At 36.7% G+C, this 25,786-nt stretch overlaps 3 protein-coding genes across 5 annotated transcripts in view; all 3 read left to right on the top strand.

The window, feature by feature from the left end:
* kcnj21 (potassium inwardly rectifying channel subfamily J member 21) overlaps positions 1-9,333 on the top strand; it is an 80,669-nt gene extending 71,336 nt beyond the window's left edge. For 2 of the 3 annotated variants that reach the window (XM_055211224.2, XM_055211223.2), the window contains one exon: positions 7,223-9,333. In XM_055211224.2, the coding sequence (XP_055067199.2) occupies positions 7,223-7,566 (344 nt within the window). In that variant the 3' untranslated portion in view covers positions 7,567-9,333. The remainder of the gene's footprint in view (positions 1-7,222) is intronic. The other variant, XM_055211226.2, reaches the window with a different exon arrangement.
* Positions 9,334-11,217: 1,884 nt separating this feature from the next.
* Positions 11,218-16,068, top strand: fbl (fibrillarin). Its single transcript, XM_055211774.2, has 9 exons — positions 11,218-11,366; positions 12,439-12,624; positions 13,103-13,249; positions 13,340-13,434; positions 13,530-13,700; positions 14,639-14,771; positions 14,857-14,969; positions 15,125-15,270; positions 15,484-16,068. The coding sequence occupies exons 1-9, from the start codon at positions 11,357-11,359 to the stop codon at positions 15,506-15,508; spliced, it is 1,026 nt and encodes a 341-aa protein (XP_055067749.2). The 5' UTR covers positions 11,218-11,356; the 3' UTR covers positions 15,509-16,068.
* A 1,066-nt stretch (positions 16,069-17,134) lies between these two features.
* Positions 17,135-24,833, top strand: alkbh8 (alkB homolog 8, tRNA methyltransferase). The gene is made up of 11 exons (XM_055211804.2): positions 17,135-17,331; positions 19,101-19,335; positions 19,459-19,599; positions 19,675-19,770; positions 20,058-20,162; positions 20,240-20,310; positions 21,548-21,654; positions 21,839-21,990; positions 23,616-23,872; positions 23,993-24,142; positions 24,229-24,833. Exons 1-11 carry the CDS (start codon positions 17,209-17,211, stop codon positions 24,778-24,780), a joined length of 1,989 nt encoding a protein of 662 aa, XP_055067779.2. The 5' UTR covers positions 17,135-17,208; the 3' UTR covers positions 24,781-24,833.
* The last annotated feature ends 953 nt before the right edge of the window (positions 24,834-25,786 follow it).

The following is a 25,786-nucleotide window of genomic DNA, read 5'->3' as shown; positions in this document are numbered from 1 at the left end:
ACCCCGTGACTGGAAGTAAAGAGGGGTCTTTTCGCAGAAATGGGTTTGCGTTTTTGATTTTTTTTTAATAATGAAGAACACTGAGAAAACATTTGTAAAAAAAATACCTCAATATTCCAACTTTTTAATTTCAATTTCAATGTGACTTTAAAGGGTAGCTTGACTATGAAGACTTGTATGCTTTAATACTTTGTGTTTGCTTTCTACTACTTAAAGGGGACATTTCACAAGACTTTTTTAAGATGTCAAATAAATATTTGGTGTCCCCAGAGTGTGTATGTGAAGTTGTAGCTCAAAATACCATATAGATAATTTATTACAACATTTTAAAAGTGCCGTTTTGGGTGTGTCCTTTTAAATGCAAATGAGATTTCTGCACTAAATGGCAGTGTCGTGGTTGGATAGTGCAGATTACTGCAGGGCGGTATAATAGGTATGTCAAATTATGCAATTTCCAATATTCAATGATCATTTAAATTAGCGATCAATCAATCGAATAATCGTTAACAGTGATAGTGCAATAAGCCTTTACAACAGTGGCATATAGCCAATGACATAAGTCCGTAACAATGCCAGCTTCCTCACACGAATTAAGATTTTATTTTGTCTAAATAACATGCTAGTGGGATTGTAAAATGAGTCCATGTAGTTGGTGTTTCGATAAGAATCAACAATTTAATCTCGTAATGAAATATAATGACTAATAGACACAGTAAACTCCACTTCATAACAGGCACTCCGCACAGTCGGATGAAAGTCCGTGCGTCCATGACAAAATAAAAGTTTCATTATTATCAAGTGTTATTTTTCTAGTTGTTCACCTCGCTTTTCGAGTCATTGATACACCGCTTGTTGTAATTATATCCAAGAAGCAAACAAAGGGCACTTTTCCCGTCGTCACCTCAGCTGCGGCGTAGTTTCAGCAAAGATGCTTATATTATGAAGACTTCAAACTTCCATTAGAAAACCTGCAAAAGTTTTTAGCGTGTAGCGCTTCAGCCAGTCAATAATAGGGTTGCCACCTGTCCCGGTTTTACCGGGATTGTCCTTCTTTTTAATAACCTGTCCCGGGAAATTTATCAACTCTCCCGGGACACTGAATGTCCCGGTTTTCGAAACGCTATGTGAATATGAAATTTAGCGCGCGCACGGCAGAGAGGGAGACCTTGCGTCTGTGTGTGTGTTTGCCTCATTTAGCGCATGTAAGACAGAGAGCTTCCTGATTGGCCTGTTTCAGGACATCAACCAATCAATTGTCAGTGTGGGCGGGCTTTTATCTCTTCTCCCAAACCAAACTAATCAGTGTATCTAGAAACAGGAGCGCCATGACAGAGGGAGAGTGCCCCAAAAGCGAAAATATAAGACACATTTTACACCAGACTACACGAAAGTGTATCCCTGTCTTAAAAGAGTTAAAATCTTGCATGGTGTAGAGTTTGTAACAGTGACTTTGATTGTAAAATACATGTTGAGGTGAGTTTAACAAGTTTAATTTCATGTGCATATTTGCTAGTTGCTATTTAGACCTGTTTAAAGTTGCAATGGAATATAAATAAAAACAGTTTACATAAATAGTATAAGCAGCTTTAATAAATTGTAAACCTGATTTACATATTTTAACATAATGTACAAATAATTGGGTAACACTTTACAATAAGGTTCATTAGTTAACACATTAACTAATAATAAACTGCACTTATAGCATAAAGCAATTTTATATCTTTGTTAATGTTAATAATACATTTATTTAAATCTTGTTAACATTAGTTAATGCACTGTGAACTAACATGAATAAACCATGAACCGTATTTTTATTTACTAACGTTATCAAAGATTAACAAATACAGTAACAAATGTACTCACGGTTAGTTCATGTTAGTTAATACATTAACTAATGTTAACAAATAAGAATTGTAAAAAAGATAATTGTAAAGTTTTGCCAATAATTGCATAAGCCTATAGAAATATTATGCTATTGGGGGGGGGGGCTTGTGAGCAAACCAATTGGCCGGGTCATCTATATGTCCAGGGTTTTTATCAGACATGGGTGGCAACCCTAGTCAATAATGATGTTCAATGATATATGTTGCGGGCGTTCAGAGTGTAACGACAGTCAGTTACAGTTTACATTTAACAGTTTCTTGCCAGAATTTAAGTTTTACATTTCAATCTGTTTATTAAAAACGGCTTCTGGTCTCCTTTCCTGTGTATAGCAGCGTAGCCATGCTAATCTTGCAGGCTTCCCTGAAGAGGGTCTTTGCTTTCAGTATCCGAACTGTGTTTAGATTTTCGTCATCGGACCCTCTCAGATCCACTGCGGATGCCATTTCATTGCGTTAGCAGCCAGCCTCGTCTCGAATGAGGTTAAAAAGCCCAAGTGTGTGTTTGGCATCGAGCATCGTTGCGATCATGGCTAGTTTAACTTCTTCGCGCTTGGTTAGTTTTTTCACCAGCTGTGTATGTGCTTTGCGCCGGCGCCAGACACACGTGCTTGCTTTTTCGACAATCGTTAAGTTTTATCCATTTAATTCTTATCGACAATTAATCGAAGATCGATTAATTGTTAACATCCCTAGTATAATCCCCTTCTGACATCACGAGGGGAGCCAAATTGCAATGACCTATTTTTTCACATGCTTGCAAGTAATGGTTTACCAAAACTAAGTTACTGGGTTGCAGCCCCGCCGCTCCCATAACGCGCATCACGCGCTGTGCGTAGGGCACCACGTGCTGAGGGGCACCAAAAATAATAGCCTAATGAAAAAAATGTTTAATGCTGAAATTATTTCATTAGCCTATAAAAATATTATTAGGCCCTTTTTATCCATGTTACAAAAAAGGGGGAACGAGATAATGGCTCTAGTCTAAAAAGTATGCCCCCCAGCCTTTGATTGTCCGTGCCGGTTGATCGCGCGGGCGCCTGACGAAGTTTGACAGAGGTCGTTTTTCAATCCGAAGGCTGCAACCTCCAGAGGTCGCATTTTAGGCTGCATACGTCATCAAAACTTTCTTATTTCGTAATATTAACAATTATAAAGTTAACTATTATTCTTAGTTAATCGTAAATTGTTGTAATATGCTTATGACTTGCTAATGTAATGTTCAGTTAACTGAAATAAAGCATGATGACGTATGCAGCCTGCATATGCGACCTCGCGCAGGCTGCAGCTTTCGGATATAGAAACGGCCAGTCAGAAGGCCACTTTTGGAAATGTCCCCGAAAAGACAGCACGAGTCAGGATCGGAAAAAAAAGAAACTGCGGGATGATGCCCGTGCATTACTGGCGGGTAAGTCCATCATGTTTAATCATTCACTTCTAAATAAGGGAAATGCGCAAGGGCTGCAGCTGCAGCTAATCGTAATGCGCCTCGAACTTGCTGTGCTGATATTAATGTTTAGCAAACTATGTTGTTATAATTTATAACTTCAGTGCAAGCTAAATTGAGAAACATTACTGTAAAACATTACCTATGCTGCGCATATGCATTTTACAAATAACTGGCGCAGCTTTTACTTTCGTCTTTAGATATTAAGCAGTTATTTTGTGGTTTATTTTGACGTGACGGTGGTTAATACTTTCTCAGTAAATGTTAACGTTAGCAGTGCACATATTACAATTCATCACTCTTAAATATATATAAATATAAAACGTCATGATATGAAGCAAACATTACTGTGACACTTAGTTCTCTGAATCTTTGTTTTATTTAAGAATGAGTATTCTTGTTTACTGATGTTTATTTAATGTAATTTATTTAAAGTGACATTGTACTTGGGAAAAACATGTCTGGATTATTTTGATAATTTAAGTTTGGTAATTTTTCTGTTTTGCTATTCTATAAAAGTTTGCACTTTCAAATGTGTAGTGTGTGTTGGCTAAAGTTGTGAAGATTTTACTTTCTGCTATTAAGTTATATGTTTGGCAATAAAAAATTAAACTGGCAAAAACAAACGTTTTTTTTTCTTAGGGTCGGGGTGGGGGGCATTATAAAGGAATTATGCTTAGGGCACCAAAATGGCTAGCAGCGGCACTGCTGGGTTGTTCTTTTTCATATTTTCTAGGTTGATAGAAGCACTGTAGGCCCAATTATAGCTTTAAACATGAAAAAAGTCAAATTCCCATGAAATGTCCCCTTTAAAGGCAGGGTGCATGATCTCTGAAAGCCAGACATTTGAAATCACCTAAACAAACACGACCCTACCTCAATAGAATCTGGACCTTCATTTGATAGACCCGCCCCACACATATGCAACCCAGGCAACCATATCGGTTTGTAGACACGCCCCTTACTGCTGATTGGCGACAAGTGTGTTTTGGGAGTCGGCCGACTCCCTTTTCCAAAGTGTTTTTAAAGATCATGCACCCCGCCGTTAAATCCTTTTGATATAAAAACATTAAATATTTGTATTACTTCAAAAAAATCCCAACATGTAATACTCCTTTAAACAAGTGGAGGCCGTCATTATTTTTTGCACTGGGTCAATGACGTGTAATGATTGTTGAAAATGTTACTCCAGTTTACTATAGGCCTATTAAATACTTTAGTACCTACTGTAGTTTTTCATGTGAGAAAAGGGGATGACAGGTAGTTTGCCGCTACTGTCACTACCGATGAGCTAGGGGGCGTAGTTTCAGCAACCAGGCACCTCAGCTCCACCCATGTTTTGCCTTTTTGGTCATCTGGGAGTGACGCACTGACACATTTCCAAGATGGCAACGGCCGGCTACCCACTTTGGGCTTAAAAAATTCTCCTCATAAACCTATGGGTAACTTCACAGACACTAGGTGAAAAGGTTTTAATAAAGTTTTAATAAAAGCACATTTATGCTGTATGCTGTCTGCAGTAATCGATAGCATGTTGTCGATAAAACATAACTCACATTAAATGCATAACTGCCCACGGGGTGCCGCTCTTAGCAGAAACAGCTCGATATGGCTGTCAGAAGCTTAGAAATACCTTAAAACTTCTTTCATTTTATAAGTTAAGAATTAAATAACCAGTGAGGCTTTGGATAAACCTTTCTTTGGGCTCTAGAATAGTCTAATTTTTTCTTTCTTATTTGAATCGCTAACAAAGTGAGTGACAAACAAAGCATTTTGTTTTTGATGGTACGTAATAACAGTCGACCAAAATTTGATAGCAGCTGGGTTAAACACCAAGCAGTCAAGTATTAGCACCCTAAAGAGAAGCTGTTTGTTATGTATTATTCTGTGCAGACTATTATGCATGTATAATGTACATGGTGAATATATCTCATGAATGTTTATATGTTGACGAATGAGTTTTTCCTACATGCCATTTATATTCATTATGACAGCTGTTGTTTTTCACCATCTGTGTGTGTGTTCATGTTTTATGTGTGTTTAATTTGTGTGATATGTTATCCTGTCAGGGCACATCTGTGGAGTAATCGATGTGGTTATTCAAGGTTCAGATGATGAAAAATGCTTGCGTTTTATTTTTGGCAGATGTGAAAATTAAAATTCAGCAGTCCATGCGGATGCACGTCTGCATTTGTTAGGAAACATGATGTTTTAATTTATTAATTAACTTCTGTTGAAATACCAACTGAACATCTGACATTCAAAGGTCAAAAGCACTATTAGAAAATGATCTTTAGTTATTTTCAGGTGATAAAATGAAACGGCTCATTTTTCAGCATGTGATGCATAAATTGGTTTTGTATGGCCTGTAGATGAAGAGCTAAAAAAAAGTGCATCTGACACGTTTTCTTGTAAATGAGTATTTTTTTCAGGCTCTTATATTTTGTTCAGTAATTTCACTTTAAAAGCAATGAAAAGGTTATTAGTCAGTAATTAAAATGCCTTATTTTCATAAATGTCATCTTAGTCATTTTATTCGTTTTTAACATATTTGCTAAAAAGAATACTCTTAAGTATATCTCAACTTATAAAAATGTCTCCAGTCACTCTTCACGGTCCTTTCTGAATAAAGGTAAAATGCTAAAAAAATGTGGTCAATATCCAAATAGACCTTCTTTAAATGTGCTGTATGTAGATTTTAGCAGCATCTAGTGGTAAGAATGTGAAATGCAACCAAGCGATTTTACACTTTTGTACTTTAAAAAATCAACACACTTAATGGGATAGTTCACCCAAAAATTACAGTGATGTCATTAATGACTTCTCTCATGTTCTTCCGGGCTCGTAAGACCGCCGTTCATCTTCTTGTTGACCCTTCATTAAAAATCTAGTAACAGTATACTGTTCATGTTCAGAAAGGTAATAAAAACATCATCAAAGTAGTCCATGTGACATCAGTGGGTCAGTTAGAACAGTGGTTCTCAAACTTTTTCAGCCTGCGGCCCCCCTTGTGTACTGTGCATTCCTTCGTGGCCCCCCCAAAGAAAATTTATGACAAAAAACAGTTCTAAAACTCATATAAAATTATTCTTTGGTGCTTTTGGTGAGTAGCCTTATTTTTTAGGTTTAATTACACAGAATTCATGATAAATCAATGTATTTTATTAAAATGTCATAAAACTGGGGCCCCCCGGCACCATCTCGCGGCCCCGGCCCCCAGTTTGAGAACCACTGAGTTAGAATGTGTTGAAGCATCGGAAATACATTTTGGTCCAAAAATTACACCTATTCAGAATTGTCTTCTCTTCCGTGTCTGTTGTAAAGCGCATGCACGAGACTAAAGTCACGTGACTGCAGTGATGCGAATAACGTGTTATACTCAGACATGTTTGCAAAGTTTTTTTTTTCAAACTTACAGCGTGCATCTACCTCAGACTGTAAACGAAGCCAGGGCGTACAAGAAAAAAAACAGCTGGGGCGCACCAGATAACACGTCAGCCGCGTCACTGCAGTCACGTGACTTTAGTCTCGTGCATGCGCTTTACAACAGACACGGAAGAGAAGACAATGCTGATTAGTTGTAATTTTTTTATTTTTGGACCAAAATGTATTTCCGATGCTTCATCATTAATGACACTATTTTTATTTTTGGGTGAACTATCCCTTTAACTTATTTAATGGCCAGATATACAGTATAATGAATCATTGCACTGGATAAATATCAAACCTAGTGACTTCCATGTCAAAGAAATATTAGAAAAGACAAAAAGTACCTTGAGACTTTCTGGTTTCAAACATTTACAATATAATATAATAATATATATATAATATAATATCTATAGGTCATGTGATGATCTACACCTGACTTAACACTTTCCTCTGGCCTCTTCCACAGGAATGACCTGTCAGGCCCGCAGCTCGTACCTGAACTCAGAAGTGCTCTGGGGACAAAGATTTACCCCTGTGCTTTCACTGGAAGAGGGATTTTATGAAGTCGATTATGACACGTTCCATCACACCTACCCCACCCCAACCCCTTCGTGCTCTGCACGGGAGCTGGCGGAACTGGAAAAGAAAGGGGAAGCGATCCCTCTGCCCCCTATTTCACCCCCAGCAACCCTCATAGAACCCAAGCATCAGCATCCAGAGGAGATGCCTGCTGTGGAGAATATGGATGGAGTAGCAGAGGACACTGTTAGCAACGGTGATGTGAACAAAATGGAATGTGGGCAGGAATGAGTATGGGATCTGTGATCTGCAATCTTTGCTGCCCCCATGTGGATGGGATGAAAATAGCTGGAGAAATAAAAAACTGACTGGCAGTTTGCTTGCTTTTGCCACATAAACTCATAAAAAATAGGCCTTTATGTTAGTAAGTTGCCATTGATACTGTGCTGATACTGTTAATAAAACCTTTTCAGAGATAGCACGGATAGAATTTTAGGTGATGAAAATTCAAACTTCAATGCAAACTTAAATGCAATGTGTTTATTTAAGTAATATGCATATATTTACAGCTTTGTACTGTACTTGCTTAACACAAACTCAGAACAATCATAATTTCTACTTTATTAGTGTGTGTATACAGTGCTTAACAAATTTATTAGACCACCTGTCTATTTGACTCAAAGATCATCCAGCATCATAAAGTGTAAGTAAATAACCAGTGTTGGGGAACGTTACTTTTAAAAGTAATGCATTATAATATTAAGTTACTCCCAAAAAAAGTAACTATTTGCGTTACTTAGTTACTTTTCATGGAAAGTAATGTTAACGTCACTTTTTAGTTACTTTTGCGTTACTTTTTCTTGGCTGAGGCTTGATCTCTTTCAGGACTTTCAGGTGTTTTTATGACTGAAAAGTTCTGCATTCAGAAATTTAAAATTTCATCACAAACATGTCGAGCTCTGGTCTGCCATCTCAGTTTCTGACTCAAACTGTTCCCCCACAAGCGTACGCATAGAGTGCATAATGTAAGTATGTTTAGTTCAATTCAGTACTTCATTTTTTTATCAAATGAATTAAACTAAAAAAGTAACTTGCATTACTTTTTTGAAAAAGTAACTCAAATATGAATGTGTACATTTAAAAAGTAATGCATTACTTTACTCGTGACTTTAGAAAAGTAATATTATTACTTAATGCACGTTACTTGTAATGCGTTACCCCTAACACTGTAAATAACTGTTTAGGGGCATCTGAATAGAAAATAATGAAGTGCTTTACTTAGTTTAGTTTTACATAAGGTTAGTTTTGGCCATAGGTGGAGTTTGGGGGAGGTCAACTGCCCCTCCAGACCAGAACCACTTATGATTTTGTCTGAGCTTTTCATGAAATAGGAATATATGAATTCATATTTTATTGTCTCACGGAGTTGGGTATAAATAGCATGAAGTGTGATTATCGTGCAATACATACGCCATTGGTTTTTATTGGTTTCTCAATTGTTTTGCTATTTTTTACCATTTTCGTTTGGGTTTAGGGTTTGAACAACTTTTTGTTATATAAAAATGACATCTTAACCCCAAAGCCCAATTCTAACCCCAATTATGAGAAAACTGTATATTAAATAACCTCCTTAGGCAAATCTGAAATCTACGGAGCCCCTTAGGGGACATGGAGCAAAAATTAAATAAAGTTTAGTTTTGCGTGCATGCGCATGTGAAAGTATCGAGTGCTCACGTGAAACTATTGCGTGCTCACGTGAAACTTTCGCTTTCACGTGCACACCTGATAGTTTAATGCTTGCGAAGGTTTCACGTTAGCACGCGAAACTAAACTTTAAAAACAATTCTCCACATGAAGGTTTCGCGTGAGCACATGAAAGTTTCACGTGACCACATGAAACTAAACTTTAGATTTTTTTACTCCAATGTCACCTTAGGGGCTCGGTAGAAATCTAACCCTAAACCCAAGCGAAAATGGTTTAAAGAACAAGCAAAAAAATTGAGAAACCAATAAATAAAATGACAAAAAATGATGCGCCGTTTAAATGAATGGGAAGGACTGCCGATATGTACTGCACGATTTTCACACTTCATGCTATTTATATGCATCTACATTGTGTAGATTTTATTAGTTTAATCCTGATAGTTAAATACGTAGAGTAAGTTAAGGTTAAAATTGTTTTAAAGCCATAAGACACACTTGCTAATCTCAATGTATTGCAGTACCCATGTTTGCCGGTAGGTGCCCCTAAACACAAACGCAAAACTCTGCTTATGGTTTTGGCACAAACCTTACATTGGGTGGTGGTCTAATGAATTTGTTAAGCATAGATATGTTCATTTAATTTATAGGTTTTAAGATCTATTGACAGAGATGGTGCTTACGGCAGCATTTTCTTGCTTTGAAAAAATGCTAGTAAACATATTTTTTATCATTTCACTTTCAGTAGTGAAATAAATCCCACCAACACAATATTGGATATGCATAGAATACACGTACAATTGAGGTAAACACTAGGGTTGGAGTCGATAATATCAGACCCAGCTGTCTACTTGAATGGACTGTAGTAAGAACACTGAATAAGATTCTGTGTGATTGTGAAAATACTGTGCCAACATGTACTTGAAGTCTTTATAGCCTTTAGTACATCTGAAAATATATTGCGTTTGTGTCTGAGACCAGAAGCTGAGACTCTAAAACAATAATTTTGTGGTTATGAGAGGTCTAAAGAGCAAGTTCATAAGAGCAAGGTATAAGCAAACAGTGACATCTGCTGTTTGTGACATCACAACACAGCTGGCTATAAAATCATGCTTTTTGACTAATAGTCGATATGTAACACACATGTTGTGTTTAACAAATAAAACGCACAATGTCACTGTTGAGCAATCATGTTATTTCTCACATGACAGGGTATGAACATTGTATTGTTTGCCTAATGCTGTCATCCTCAAACTAAATGTTATTTATGGTCCTGTTTGTAAAAAAAATCTTTACTGTTATTTAAAGCATTTGTTTCGTTCTTTCCTTTTTATATCAGATTTAATAAAGATCATTTCACTATTTTCTGCTTTGTTTTACAACAGTCAATATAGGCCTACTTTAATTCTTCATCTGACACTGTGAGAAAAGGTGAAGGAAAGTTAAATAAATAAATAAATAAATATGTTAATATTAGAATTTAGTAACAAATGCATAGACCTAACATTATGCCAATGTATAACATGTAATAAAATGTGCATTTTGTAAATAAAAACACACAGGAATAGCTGTATGTTGCTCTCCTCACAGTTTTACTTTACGGGTGCCTTTATCCATCAGCACCAATAAGTGAGTCACAATTGGAAAACTGTTTTGTGTTAGACAAAGATGCTTTTATGATAAGTTCATAAAATCTAATTGATGAGCAACAGCATTGTTTTATTTAAACCTAAAGAAACCTGTAACCCAGTGGTTCTCAACTTTTTGGGGTGTGCTGCCCCCTTTGTTTACAATGCATCCCTCTGTACACCCCACCCTAAAGGTTTATGACATAAAACCTTCCAAAATTTAATATTTGAATTAAACAAAACATATTAAATTATGCAATATAGTGCTGTTGGTTAGTAGCATTGATTTAATTACACAGAATTTATAATAATACATTTATTTTATAAAATGTCATAAAACCGGTGTCCCCCTGGCACCGTCTCAGGACCGCCTATATTGACAGCATATAAGCAATGTAAACAAATCCCATTGGGGTCATTAGGTTTCGAATCACAATTACAGGTATATCATATTAATTGTAAATATTTCTCTATAATGACAATATATTTATATTTAATAATGTCTTCACAGTAGGGCTCGTCTGTACAGCCCAGTTGAGGCCACTTTTTATGATGTAGTTACACATTCTCCCGCTAGATGCCGCTAAAACAAGCACGAGCCACATTTATCCAAGTGCATTATGGGAAAGCACGTTTGACGCACATGTGGCCATCTGATCTCAGTGCTGCGCGAGACCTGAAGAAAAGCGGCGGAACTTTGTGAGACTGTTGTTTGTAATATAAAGGAAATTTGTCTCGTGTACTAAAATAAAATGAAACCAGGTAAGTGTCCTAATTTATATTAGCATTTAAATTAGTATTAAGCGTCGCGTCATCTAACGTTAACTGTTGTAAATATATTATCGCTTGCAAACATGCCGGACAGTTAGCCACGCGTGTTAAGTTTTAGTACATAAATCACACTTTCTCTAGAATGTTTAGACAATGTTGACTACGTTTACTTTTACTTTTTCAAATGTGTTTTAATGTGATATAGTTCTGAGACTTAAAAGAAAATTAGAAATAGTTTGCTTGTGCATATAACGTTAGCATGCGCGTGCAACTAAGCACATTGCGCACGCGGGTCTGGAGCTCCCACATGGTTTTTAACGAAATATCTGGTTTATTTACCACAATTTTGTTATTAAATATAATTATACAACTGTGTATTTCGTTACATCTATTGGTTTTAGACTACAAGTGTTTTGATCGTTAGGTTTACATACATTGATACGGGCCACGTGGGTTTTGTAAATGGTCTCCTGTTCAAACATGTTAAACTAATGTCGACAGTCTGGTACAAATGTGCTGCGTTTTCTGTGGATAACATTCAACCGAGATTAATAAAGCACTATAACCCTAAATTACAGGTTATTTTAAATCATCTATTGTCTATATTAAAGGAACAGTTCATCCAAAAAATTTCAATTTATTTCTTACAAATCTGTATAAATTAATTTGTTCTTTTGAACACGAAGATATTTTGAGGAATGTTTGTAACCAAACCGTTAATGAGTCCCATTCACTTCCATAGTATTCTTTTTTTACTCCTACTATGGAAGTGAATGGGACTCATGATTGGTTTGGTTACAAACATATTTCAAAATGTCTTCCTTTGTGTTTAGCAAAACAAAGAAATGTATACAGGTTTGTAACAACATGGAAGTGAGTAAATGATGGCAGAATTTTCATTTTTGGGTGAACTATCCTTTTAAAGATTGTGGACTCCAGCTGTTGAGGGCATTTACATGGAATTGGTTTAAGGAAGTAATAATTGTAATGTACCAGATAATGTTTTACTGTTTTTATTTGTTTGTTTCTTTCAAGTGTCTTAATGATGATTTCTTTCTGGTAGGTTTCAGCCCAAGAGGTGGTGGAGGAAGAGGAGGATTTGGTGGAGGAGGAGGATTTGGTGGTGGCGGAGGAGGAGGAGGATTTGGTGGTGGACGAGGAGGATTTGGTGGAGGACGAGGAGGATTTGGTGGACGAGGAGGAGGAGACAGAGGTGGAAGAGGAGGATTCAGAGGAGGTAGAGGTGGCGGTAAGCAAAATTTTTGGCTTCGAAGTACCTTGGTCAAGTTTTAGTACCACGCTGATGTAAATAAGTGATGTAAAGGCTCCAGTCATTCTTCACTGTCCTTTCTTAATAAAAGCAAAATGCTTAAAATTCAGTCAATATTCGAATATATTTGGAAAACACTTTTAACCAGGTAAAACAATGCACCATGACCCTTAACAGATTCTGCCAACAAATCTGTATTTTTTTAATGGCCTCGGTCTGGGATTAATCACATTTGAAGTGAAAGTATTTGATGAATATGGCATTTAGCACCTTTTGCATCAGAGCTCTTATAGTTTATTACAAATAATAATTAAATAAAAAACATTAAGTACGCTGGAGCCGTGTTGAGATTCTTGTTAAGGGAATTTTTTAAACAAAACTTTTGTTTTATTATTCACTTTTTGTACTTTTAACATTTCAGGTAATTTAAATTAGCATATCTCTGCTTTTTTGGTAGGTGGAGGATTCAGATCCCCTGGTGGTGAGGGGGGCTTCCGCGGTCGAGGTGGTGGACGTGGCACACCGAGGGGTCGTGGAGGAAGAGGCGGCGGAGGCGGCTTCAGAGGAGGCAAAAAAGTAACCGTAGAGCCCCACAGACATGAGGGTGTGTTGGTAACATCAGTCTTGGTTATAATTACGTTCTGGCTGTTACCGGAAGAAATGTGCCAATTTACATTTCATCTGAAAATCACAGGTGTGTTCATCTGCCGTGGTAAGGAAGACGCTCTGGTTACCAAGAACATGGTGATTGGAGACTCTGTGTATGGAGAGAAAAGAATAAGTGTCGAGGTGAGTATTGGAATTGTCTATGTGTGCATTTAATTTACACCCGAGTAATTCTAGAAAGAGTTGAGTTAATGTGTTGCATGCATTTTTAATTTAAGGAAGGAGAAACAAAGATTGAGTACAGAGCATGGAATCCTTTCCGGTCGAAGCTGGCTGCTGCCATTTTAGGTGGTGTAGACCAGATCCACATCAAACCAGGAGCAAAGGTCATGTACTTAGGAGCGGCATCAGGGACTACTGTATCGCATGTTTCTGACATTGTTGGACCAGTAAGTTGAATTTAATTTTAATTTTTCATTTAGCAAATGCAAAATATTGAGGCAAAAAAATGTACAGTGTTTGCACTTTACATTACATATATCATGTGTTTGGGTGGATCAAATGTGTAAACACTAATTTACATAGTTGTTTGGTTGGCAGGTATTTGGACTGAACAGCATGTGGAAATGTGTGAAATATTACAAAAGTGAATATTGCGATATGCCGACTGCAGTGGTTTGAAATAACATTTGTGACCCTAGACTAAAAAAAACAGTTATAAGTCGCACAGAGATATTTGTGGCAATAGCCAACAATACAATCAAAATTATAGATTTTTTTATGGTAAAAGTCATTAGAATATTAAATAATGATGTTCCGTGAAGAGATTTTTTACATTTCCTTCTGTAAATATATCACATTAATTTATTATTAGTAATTTGGACAACTTTAAAGGTAATTTTCTCTATTTTTTCTCTCAATCTCAAAAATTGACCCATGTTGACTGGTTTTGTGGTCCAGGGTCACATTTCAAGATTTGTCTTATCTTGCAACAGTAAAACATACCTGTATGAAAAGTATTATGTAATTTTAAGTTTCAAAGTTTTAACATTTTGATATAATTGAACTTGATTTTACAAACTTTGGAACACAAAAGAAGATATTCTGATAAATGATGGTATGCACAAAGTTGATGGCAGCTATTGACTTCCATAGTAGGAAAAACAAATGCTATGGTATTTAGTGGGTACTGTCAACTGTATGCATACCATCATTTATCAGAATATTATCTTTTGTGTTGGTTGTGGAGTTAGATCATTAAACATCATTTATCTCCATTTCCAAGTTCAGGATTTTAGTAGCGTTATGTGCTACTATTTTTATATGCTAATAAGTAATGTTGTGTAAAAATATTGCATCCTGACAGATTTATTTTTATGATTTATAGGAAGGGTTGGTGTACGCTGTAGAGTTTTCCCACAGATCAGGCAGAGATTTGCTAAATGTGGCCAAAAAGAGAACAAATATTATTCCCATCATTGAAGATGCACGTCACCCACACAAGTACCGCATGCTTGTCGGTAAGTTCCCTTGATGCAAGCACAAATCTGATTTTAATAAACTCTTCATGGTTTGATATTAAACCACTGCTCTGCTTTTTTTAAGGTATGGTGGATGTCATCTTTGCTGATGTTGCTCAACCTGACCAAACAAGAATCGTTGCCCTCAATGCACACAACTTTCTGAAGAATGGAGGCCATTTTGTCATTTCTATCAAGGCAAGATTAGCATGATGTTTAATGACACACTTTTGTTTTGAAAATTGCAAGCATTTGATCGTTTGTGGACGTCTTGCATGTATGAGCTAAAAACCTTCAGAGAAATGTTTAATTTTCAGTTATTGATTTATTTTTCTAATAAATTGTTTTTTTAGGCAAACTGCATTGACTCCACAGCTGCCCCAGAGGCAGTGTTTGCTGCAGAGGTTAAAAAGATGGCCTCTGAAAACATGAAGCCACAGGAGCAGTTGACACTTGAGCCATACGAGAGAGATCATGCGGTTGTTGTAGGGATCTACAGGTGGGTCTTTATGATTTTAAGACTTGCAGCTTCATGCATAAATCATAGTGTAGTTTATATACTACTTCGAGAGTTTGGTGTGTTTGCAGTCAAACTGGTTATGTAATGATTCTTAATAGACAATATGCAACTACTTAATTTTGAAGATGTGTACACTATTATACATGTATGTTCTGTTAAACTTATATCAAAATATTTTTTCTTCTTTTGCAGACCACCACCCAAACAGAAGAAATGAGGGGTCCTGGTGAAATCCTCCATTATTATTTGTGTCCTTCATTGCTCCTGATAGTGTTTCTGCCACTAGATGGCCCCACAGTTTGCAGATGCAACAACACAGACTCTTATGTAAAATAACCATTCAACTGTTTCTGCTGGGAAACCATCTGCAGTATTTGATTTATACAGAAGACATTATGAAGAGCAACCCGTTTATTTTTTGTTTGTGATAATCCTCTATCAATATATATATACTGTCCTGAGAGGGGGATGATGTTTTTGGCTTGTAACAACTGAATACTAGATGCGTTATGCTAAAAAATTGTAAACATTGAGCAACTCAAAATTAAAAGAAGCCTTAAAAACTATTTACTGGAAAACTTGGAGATATTCAGTAAAATTTTGAAATTTTGTGAACGTTAATATGAAATAGTTATGATTTGTGGCTTCCCCGAATTGTTAATCTGACAAAAGGTTCTTGTAAGAATATTGCTTGTCAAACAAAAATGTAATTTGCATATTTTTACGTTTATTGTTGCTGTTTTGTTTGAATATTTTTAGTAAAAAATTTTAAATGACTGGTTTTTGTGGAGCATTTACAAACATCATAAAATCAAATGTATTTCTCATCCCTTTCATAACCCATTGAAAACTGGTTACAAAAATAATAGATAAAACACAAAAATGGCATGTTTGGTTTTCTATTATATTTTTAGGAATTTTAGGAAATTTTGATTATTATGAATGTGTAGTTTAAAAAGTTATTTTATTAATGCAATATTTTCAAGCTTTATATTATTATTATGATATTATTACTTTTATGCTTGCACTTAAAAGGACACTCCACTTTTTTTTTTAAATAAGGGTATCTCCCTATTTTACCATTTTGGAATCCATTCAGCTAATCTCCAGGGGCCTCATGTATAAAGCATGCGTACGCACAAAACAGGGCTGAAAACGTGCGTACGCCAGTTCCCACGCAAAGGTTGTGATTTATAAAAAAACAAACTTGATGGGAGAATGGGCTTGCAGGGTGGGATATTAGGATGATTCATGTACGCACACTTGCAGGTGATCTGTGATTTATAAAGGGAACATTGCTTTGTTTTATAAGTCTTCATAATTTTTGGTGTATGTCGTTTTTGGCTTTTGTGCGTACGTAGACTTTTAGTAAGAATTCTACGCACAGTTTTATACATGAGGCCCCAGGTCTGGTGCCATTTTTAGCATAGCTTAGCATAATCTATTGAATCTGATTAGACCTTTAGCATCTGGTACCGCCAGACCCGCAGATCAGCTGAATGGATTGCAAAATGGCAAAAATAAAATGTTTAACTCTAGGGGAGTGGGAAATTGAGCATATTTTCAAAAAAAGGTGGAGTGTCCCTTTAAGTGCTAAATCAAGCTATATCGCATATAAACACACACTGAGAGAGGCAGAAGCAACTTTTTGATGTGATAAGGAGTAAATTTGGATAAAATTTGAGAAACACTGCACGATATCGCTGCACAAGTAGACCATTGTCGAAATAATCTTTTTGAGTTTATAAAAAACTAATGTTACCTTTCAATTTGAATTTTTAAAATTTGTAAATAATAAAGGACACTCGTATTAGAATTCATTCTTAAATCTAGACGCTCGTAAAAATGCTCTAGGAACCAATGTTGTAGTTTTTGCGTGCGGACGGATCGGAATAGCGGTTGCACATTGAGAGCAGCATGGAGGGCAACAGAAGTGTCAGAAGAACCAAAGAGGAGAAGAAATTGCTTCGCAGGCAGATTAAAGCCAGTCACACATTACTCAAACACGAGGGCATAAGTACAGTGTTGAATCCCACAAAGGTACATACTAAGCGTATTTAAATTAAGAGGCATTAGAAGGTAGCTTAAGTACACATCTATGTTTAAATGGACAACAGTGCTTTTACTGTCATTTCGTTTATAACCGATTGTTTCCGATATATATATATATATATATATATAAGAAAAATAAATCAACATCCTTAAAAGCCAAATGCTTACGTAGGCTACTGACAGTTTACAAAGACTATTAATAAGAATATGAGTTTCCTAGCAGTAATTTCAGAAGCCCACTTAAAAAATTGATGCAGTGACATTAAGTTATATTCCCAACCGGGGGTACGCGTACCCCAGGGGGTACGTGAAGAGTTTCTAGGGGGTACGCGAAAAGATTTAGATTTTGCTTTGATCTCATTTACTTTTAATAAAATGTCTTTCGTTTGTCCAGTCATTGACATAAGATTGATTTTTGTGAGGAAAGCATTGTAAAAAGGACAATGTAATTTTAATCTTATCATTAATATTATTAGTCGTCTTGAGTAAATGCGCTGCATGCTCCAAAACGCATTAGCGATGTCCAACTCAAGAACGATTTCCGTGTGATTTACTACAAGGGCGCAAATAAAATACACAGGCACAATAATGACATAAGCACATTTCCATAATGACCACTGCAATCTACTAAGAGCAGTTCAAATTAGTACAGAGACCACGGCTGGACATCGCAATGAAAATGCGGCGGAGTGTGAAATTCCAGCTAAATAAAAGCACACTAAGAAGAATCGGAGGAGCCGGGCGGACGACAGATGAAGGGTAAAAGAAGTTTTGAAAAACCTGATTTGACTTCTCCTCGTGACTTCTCCTCTTTTCTCAAGCAAATTAAACATAGCATAGGTTTGGCAAAACTATATATATATTTTTAAAAAGTATGTTCCTCTGGCAAAATTTAATACTCTCCTCCCATTAATGTTGCTTCTAAAAGGAAAACATGTTCAAATGCATATGCAATAAGGTCGCAAAAATAACACCTTTTCAGAGCTAAATATCTACTGCGTGTCTTTAGTAAGTTCAGTCTTTATTTAACGCCAAAATGATTGTTTGCGCAAGCTGTTAGTAAATGGCCCTTAAAGGGGTCATATGATGATTTTTTTTTATTTGTAAAATAAGTCTTTGGCGTTCCCAGAGTCCATATGTGAAGTTTTATCATAAAACACCCTACAGATAGTTAATTATAGCATGTCAAAATTGCCATTTTATAGGCCTGAGCAAAAATGTGCCGTTTTTGTGTGTGTCTTTTAAAATGCAAATGAGCTGATAAAATGCAAACACTGATCACAATGATAGTGGTTTGTTGAAATAAACATGCTACATCAGTCGGTGATTTTTACTTTAATGTTTAAAATGAATGAATTAATTAATATTACTAATTATTTGTCTTTAAAACACAACTTGGGTTTAGTTTCGATGAAGGGGTACTTGAGCCTTACTGATAGGGCTGTGGGGGTACTTAGGGCTAAAAAGGTTGGGAACCACTGATATAGGTGATGATGACATGATTTGTAGCTCTCCCAGTAGACACCAGTAATATCACATTACAATAAATACAAGTTATATTACATGCTGTAATAAGTATTACATCTTTCTTTTTAGTGAATAAAATACTGAAGCAAACCAACGCTAACATGCAATAAATTGCCTTGTAATTGTATTTTTGCTGAATCAAATAATGAAAAAGGCTTTTCATTAGTACCTTATAAAGGAAGTCAGTAATATACATGTCTTATAATGTCTCTCTTATATATCCGTTTTAGCATCTGGTAGTCTCTAATGGAGGTTTGGGAAATGGAGTGAGCAGGGAGTCACTGCTGGAGGTTCTTGAAGAGGGAGGTACCGTTGAATCGCTCCTCACACCTCCTGCCAAACCATATGCATTTGTGACATATTCATCAACCCAAGAAAGCCAGAATGCTTACACACTTCTTAATGGACGATCGCTGCTGTGTGAGGATCAAAGTGTAACGCTCTATTTCAGCTATGTTGAGAAAGGTACGTCTGCATCATACAGATATTTTTGTACTATTGATGATTCTTTACTTTTAAGATAAAAGGTGGGAATACTTTTTGGGATTAAGGAAGTATGTTTAGTGAATATCACTTTTATTTTGTCAGTGGACTGTAATGGGGCTGTGTCTTCTGTGTTACCCCCTGGTCTATCTGTGTTGGAGGAATTTGTATCTCCAGAGGAGGAGCTACAATTGCTGAAGGCTGTGGATTGGACATCAAATGATGATGATGATGATGATGTCACAGGTTTGAGATTTTAGACTATCAACATATTAATGCTATTCTGTTGCTTTTTTATATAGTTTTGCCTTTATACTTTAGTTCAGAAAGCTTTGAAACACAGACGAGTGAAGCACTACGGATATGAGTTTCGATATGATAATAATAACATTGACAAGGACAAGCCATTACCGGGTGGTAAGTTTAAAATTCTTTTTTTTTCTGTTATTTTAATCAAAAGCATCTTATCAATCAAGCTGTGCAATTCAGATCTATTATTCATGGCCTTAGGGGGTTGTTTAAATCTTGGCCTGAACCAAAAATAAGCATTGGTAATGGTCATACTTAAAATGCATCACTCATTATTAAAAAAAAAAACTGTTTAGTGGTTTGGTAAAACAACAGTTAGTTTAATGATAAACACGATTGTTTTTGCTCCATACAATGCTAAATATAAAGCAATTGAATAAATGTCCGACGTACAGGTCTACCAGTGGAATGCGATGCTTTACTACAAAGATGTTTGACTGATGGCCACATAAGTGTCCTCCCAGACCAGCTCACTGTAAACCAATACCAAACTGGACAAGGTAGTGTATGATATATTTACAAAGTTGAAGTGAGATTCATGTCTGTTTATAGATGTAAACATTATTATTTATCACAGGAATTCCTCCCCATGTGGACACTCACTCACCATTTGAGGACACTATACTTTCCTTGAGTCTTGGAGCGAAGGTATGAATAAGTAAAGCACTAAATTGTATGTTACATTAAAATTGATACTTTTGAAAACATTTTTCCACTTTTTTAAAAAGTATGCTCATTTTCTAGCTCCCCTACAGTTAAACATTTGATTTTTACTGATTTGGAATCCATTTAGTTGATCTCCAGGTCTGGCGGTAGCACTTTTAGCATAGCTTAGTATAATTCATTGAATCTGATTAGACCATTAGCATCACGCTCAAAAATAACAAAAAAGGTGTTTCAATATTTTTCCTGTTTAAAACTTGACTCTTCTGTAGTTACATTGTGTACTAAGACCGACGAAAAATTAAAAGTTGCAAATTTCTAGGCAGATATGGCTAGGAACTATACTCTCAATCTGGCATAATAATCAAGGACTTTGCTGCCGTAACATGGCTGCAGGGGCGCAATGATAATCCGCAGTGCCCGAAAATAGGCCCCTGCCATTGAAAGTTACCAAGGGGACTATTTTTGTGCATTGCGTAATATCATTGCGCCTCCTGCACTCACTCTCACGTTGTTACAAACCTGTATAAATGTATTTGTTTTGATAAACACAAAGAAAGATATTTTGAGGAATGATTCTAATCAAACCAACCAGAAGGCCATTTGACTTCCATAGTAGGAAAAAAGAATACTATGGAAGTCTATGTGGCTTCTGATCAGACATTCTTCAAAATATCTCCATTCGTGTGCATCAGAACAAAGAAATGTATACAAGTTTGTAACAACATGAGAGTAAGTTAAAGGGACATATCATTAAAATCTGACTTTTTCCATGTTAAAGTGCTATAATTGTGTCCCCAGTGCTTCTTTCAACATAGAAAATGTGACAAAGATCAACTTAGTTTTGGTAAACCATTCTATGCAAACATGTGAAAAAATAGGTAATTAAAATTTGTCTCACCTCGTGATGTCAGAAGGGGATAATACCGCCCCTTAATCTGCACTGTTCAACCACAGCACTGCAGAGATCAGCTCATTTGCATTTGAGGACACACCCAAAATGGCACATTTTTGCTCACACCTACAAAGTGGCAATTTTAACATGTTATAATAAATTATCTATATGATATTTTGAGCTAGATCCTCATAAACACACTCTGGGGACACCAAAGATTTATTTGACATCTTAAAAAAGTCTCCTTTAATCATGACAGAATTTTCATTTTTGGGTGAACTACCCCTTTAACATCTCATGCTATGTCACCTCTCCACCTCCTTCAAGACAGTAATGGACTTTAAACATCCTGATGGTCGCTCTGTCTCTGTGGTACTGCCAGAACGCAGTTTACTGGTGATGAAAGGAGAAAGCCGTTATCTGTGGACCCATGGGTAAGAAAAAGGATTCATCCTCAGAATTTTTTTCGGTTGTCCCTTATTCTGCAGTTGACTTTAGTTTACATTACAGCCATGAATTGCTACTTGCTATTACTATACGTTTTGTTACTTAGTTTAGTTAATTTTGTTACCCTCTACTATCTAAGGAGAGTTTAATCGATTATGTATGTTTTATTAGCATAACGCCTCGGAAGTTTGATGTGGTTCCCGTTTCAGAGGATGGAGGGTCAGGGGTTATGACTTCCGATTTGAGTAATCTGACCCTGAGTCGTCGTGGTACCAGGACATCGCTTACATTTCGCAAAATTCGGCATACACCATGTAACTGTGGTAAGTGTGTTTAATATTTGCTTGCTTTTTAAGCTAAACTTTGTAATATCAGTAGGACATATTTATATTTATTTACAGTAACTTTTTGGCCCCACTGTGTAGGTTGCATTCTTTCACGCCCCCCCCCCAAAGAAAATTAATTAGATAAAACAATCTCAAACTTAGAATATGAATTAAATAAAACATATTAAATGATAAAATGTAGTGCAGTCTGTTAGTAGCCTTATTTTCTGAGGTTAAATTACACAGAATTGATGATAAATGATAAATAATGTATTTTATAAAACTCGGCATCATGTCACACCCCCCAGTCTGAAACCCACTGATTTATATACACTCACCTAAAGGATTATAAGGAACACCTGTTCAATTTCTCATTAATGCAATTATCTAATCAACCAATCACATGGCAGTCGCTTAAATGCATTTAGGGGTGTGGTCCTGGTCAAGACAATCTCCTGACCTCCAAACTGAATGTCAGAATGGGAAAGCAATTTTGAGCGTGGCATGGTTGTTGGTGCCAGACGGGCCGGTCTGAATATTTCACAATCTGCTCAGTTACTGGGATTTTCACGCACAACAATTTCTAGGGTTTACATAGAATGGTTTGAAAAAGGAAAAACATCCAGTATGCGACAGTCCTGTGGCCGAAAATTGATGCTAGAGGTCAGAGGAGAATGGACGACTGATTCAAGCTGATAGAAGAGCAACTTTGACTGAAATAACCACTTGTTACTACCGAGGTATGCAGCAAAGCATTTGTGAAGCCACAACACGCACAACCTTGAGGCGGATGGGCTACAACAGCAGAAGACCCCACCGGGTACCACTCATATCCCCTACAAATAGGAAAAAGAGGCTACAATTTGCACGAGCTCACCAAAATTGAACAGGTTAAGACTGGAAAAATGTTGCCTGGTCTGATGAGTCACGATTTCTGTTGAGACGTTCAGATGGTAGAGTCAGAATTTGGCGTAAACAGGATGAGAACATGGATCCATCATGCCTTGTTACCACTGTGCAGGCTGGTTGTGGTGGTGTAATGGTGTGGGGGATATTTTCTTGGCACACTTTAGGTCCCTTAGTGCCAATTGGGCATTGTTTAAATGCCATGGCCTACCTGAGCATTGTTTCTGACCATGTCCATCCCTTTATGACCACCATGTACCCATCCTCTGATGGCTACTTCCAGCAGGATAATGCACCATGTCACAAAGCTCAAATCATTTCAAATTGGCTTCTTGAACATGATAATGAGTTCTCTCTAAAATGGCCCCCACAGTCACCAGATCTCAACCCAATAGAGCATCTTTGGGATGTGGTGGAACTCCATCAACTGCAAGATGCTATCCTATCAATATGGGCCAACATTTCTAAAGAATGCATTCAGCACCTTGTTGAATCAATGCCACGTAGAATTAAGGCAGTTCTGAAGGTAAAAGGGGGTCAAACACAGTATTAGTATGGTGTTCCTAATAATCCTTTAGGTGAGTGTACACATACTATGGACATAGTAGACAAATGCCATATACATGTTTTGTACCCACAATCACAGTTCATTTGGTGTAGTTGTACAAATGTAATAAAAATGTGCTTAATTTACAAAAATCTCTTTACCGTTGTAGCCTATCCATCTGTATGTGATAGCCAACAGCCGCCCTCCCCACCCACAATGCCTGTTGTTGAAGCTGATGCGTGCCATTTGGAGGCACAGTACGTTCACCGGGTCTACGAAGAAATTTCGTCCCACTTCAGCAGCACACGACATTCACCATGGCCTCAGGTGCGAGACTTCCTGCTGTCCCTGCCACCTGGTGCAATTCTAGCGGATATCGGATGCGGCAATGGCAAATACCTGGGTATCAACCCTGAGGTGATGTCGGTGAGTCTAATATTCCCACATTACATCACAACAGACTTTACCAGGATGTTACAGATTTGAGCATCAATTATTGCAACGATTATCTATAAACTCCTTCAACTTTCACCTCTGTATCTGTAGTTGGGCTGTGACCGTAGTGCTAATCTGGTGCAGATCTGCAGAGAGCGAGGTTATGAGGCATTCGTGTCCGATGCTTTGTCTGTTCCTCTGCGCAGTGGCAGCTGTGATGCCTGCATCTCTATTGCGGTCATTCATCATTTCTCTACACAGGTGATCATAGTCATATGAAGAAAACATGAACATAACCATTGGCAAGAATCACACATGAACCCATTCACTTCACTTGTTTTTTTTAGGAAAGAAGACAGTCTGCTATCCGGGAGCTGGTTCGGTTATTAAAGGTGGGAGGAAGAGCTCTGATCTACGTTTGGGCAATGGAGCAAGAATACAACAATCAGAAATCGAAATATCTAAAAGAAAATAAATATGAAGAAAATGTGATGAGTACAGAAGAAAATAATCCCAAACAAAAGAAGGAGCATGTCGGGAAAATTACTTCAGACGTTAAAAACACAAAGGACAGTTCTGGAGATGTGACACCACGCAGAATACACGTCCATACTAATCGAACAGCTTTCATTTCTCAAGATCTCCTGGTGCCTTGGCACTTAAAGGGTAATAAGGACAAAAACCAAGCAGCAGCGAGTACAGAGATCCCTGTGGAGAAAACAAGCCAGACTCCCGTATTTCACCGTTATTATCATGTGTTTCAGCAGGGTGAGCTGGAGGAACTGTGTGTGACGGGTGTAAAAGTGCTCAGGAGTTACCACGATCAGGGTAACTGGTGTGTGGAATTGGTGAAAACACATGATATCTCTTCAAATCATGATATTGCATTGGAAAAATAACTTTTTAAGAGTCAATTATTATATATAATGAAAATAAAGAACATTATTATCTACGTGGAATCTACTTTAGTTCATGCAATTGAAGTAAATAAAAGAAAGACAGCAAGGGTGGTGACAAAATGTAGAATTTAGTGTTTGTGTAAAGAAGTGCTAAAATTTGGTTTTATATGCAGTTTGGTGCAAAACCTGAACAAATTCATTGCTATTCTGAAAGAGATTAGGTGTAGACCAGGGGTCTCCAACGTGGTGCCCGTGGGCAGAGAGTCTGTGAGTTGCCCACCAAAGCACATTTTATTATCTTGATTGTAATATTTATTTATTACATATTTTTTATATTAGCTTGGCTTGGTTTACGTATATTAATGTTTTAAACAATGCTGAAAAAATATCAATAAGTAAAATAAAACCAAAAAAGATTGTTTTATCCATTGTGGTAGCTCTTGCTCACAAAAAAGGTTGGAGACCCTTGGTGTAGACTCAAGCTAGTTCCTATCTAGATGGTTTTATACACTTATACAAAAATAATGACAAAAATTATGTAGATTTGGCAATTTGAGGTGTTGCTCTTTGCTTTCAAAAGAAAATGAATGATGTGACGTTATGAGCAGATGTTTATTACAACTCTTAAGAAACATTTCATTTGACATTTTATGCATTTGGCAGATGCTTTTATCCAAAGTGACTTAAAGTGCATAAATCAGTATGTGTGTATCCTGTGATAGAACCCATTGACCTTTACTAGCACAATGCTCTACCAACTGTGGTACACGAATTATTGTTATATAACTTCATTTGGATGCCTTATTAATTATTGCAGGCTGAGTTCGCTGGATTTTGCCACAAAATGTTTGCAGTAACACAAAATGTGTGTTATATATTGACAAAATGTTGTCATTGCATAATTTGATTACCATCTTCACATGTAAAAGCGCAGTTTTGGATTTGTGTGCTGCTTCTATTCAGCACTAGATGGCGCCCGAATCAGAATTTTAAGCAGAGGTAAAGG

This window comes from Misgurnus anguillicaudatus, chromosome 10 (genome assembly GCF_027580225.2).
Source record: "Misgurnus anguillicaudatus chromosome 10, ASM2758022v2, whole genome shotgun sequence".
In the NCBI taxonomy this organism is placed as follows: domain Eukaryota; kingdom Metazoa; phylum Chordata; class Actinopteri; order Cypriniformes; family Cobitidae; genus Misgurnus; species Misgurnus anguillicaudatus.
The sequence above is the reverse complement of the archived record's forward strand: the minus strand, read 5'-3'. Positions and strand labels throughout refer to the sequence as shown.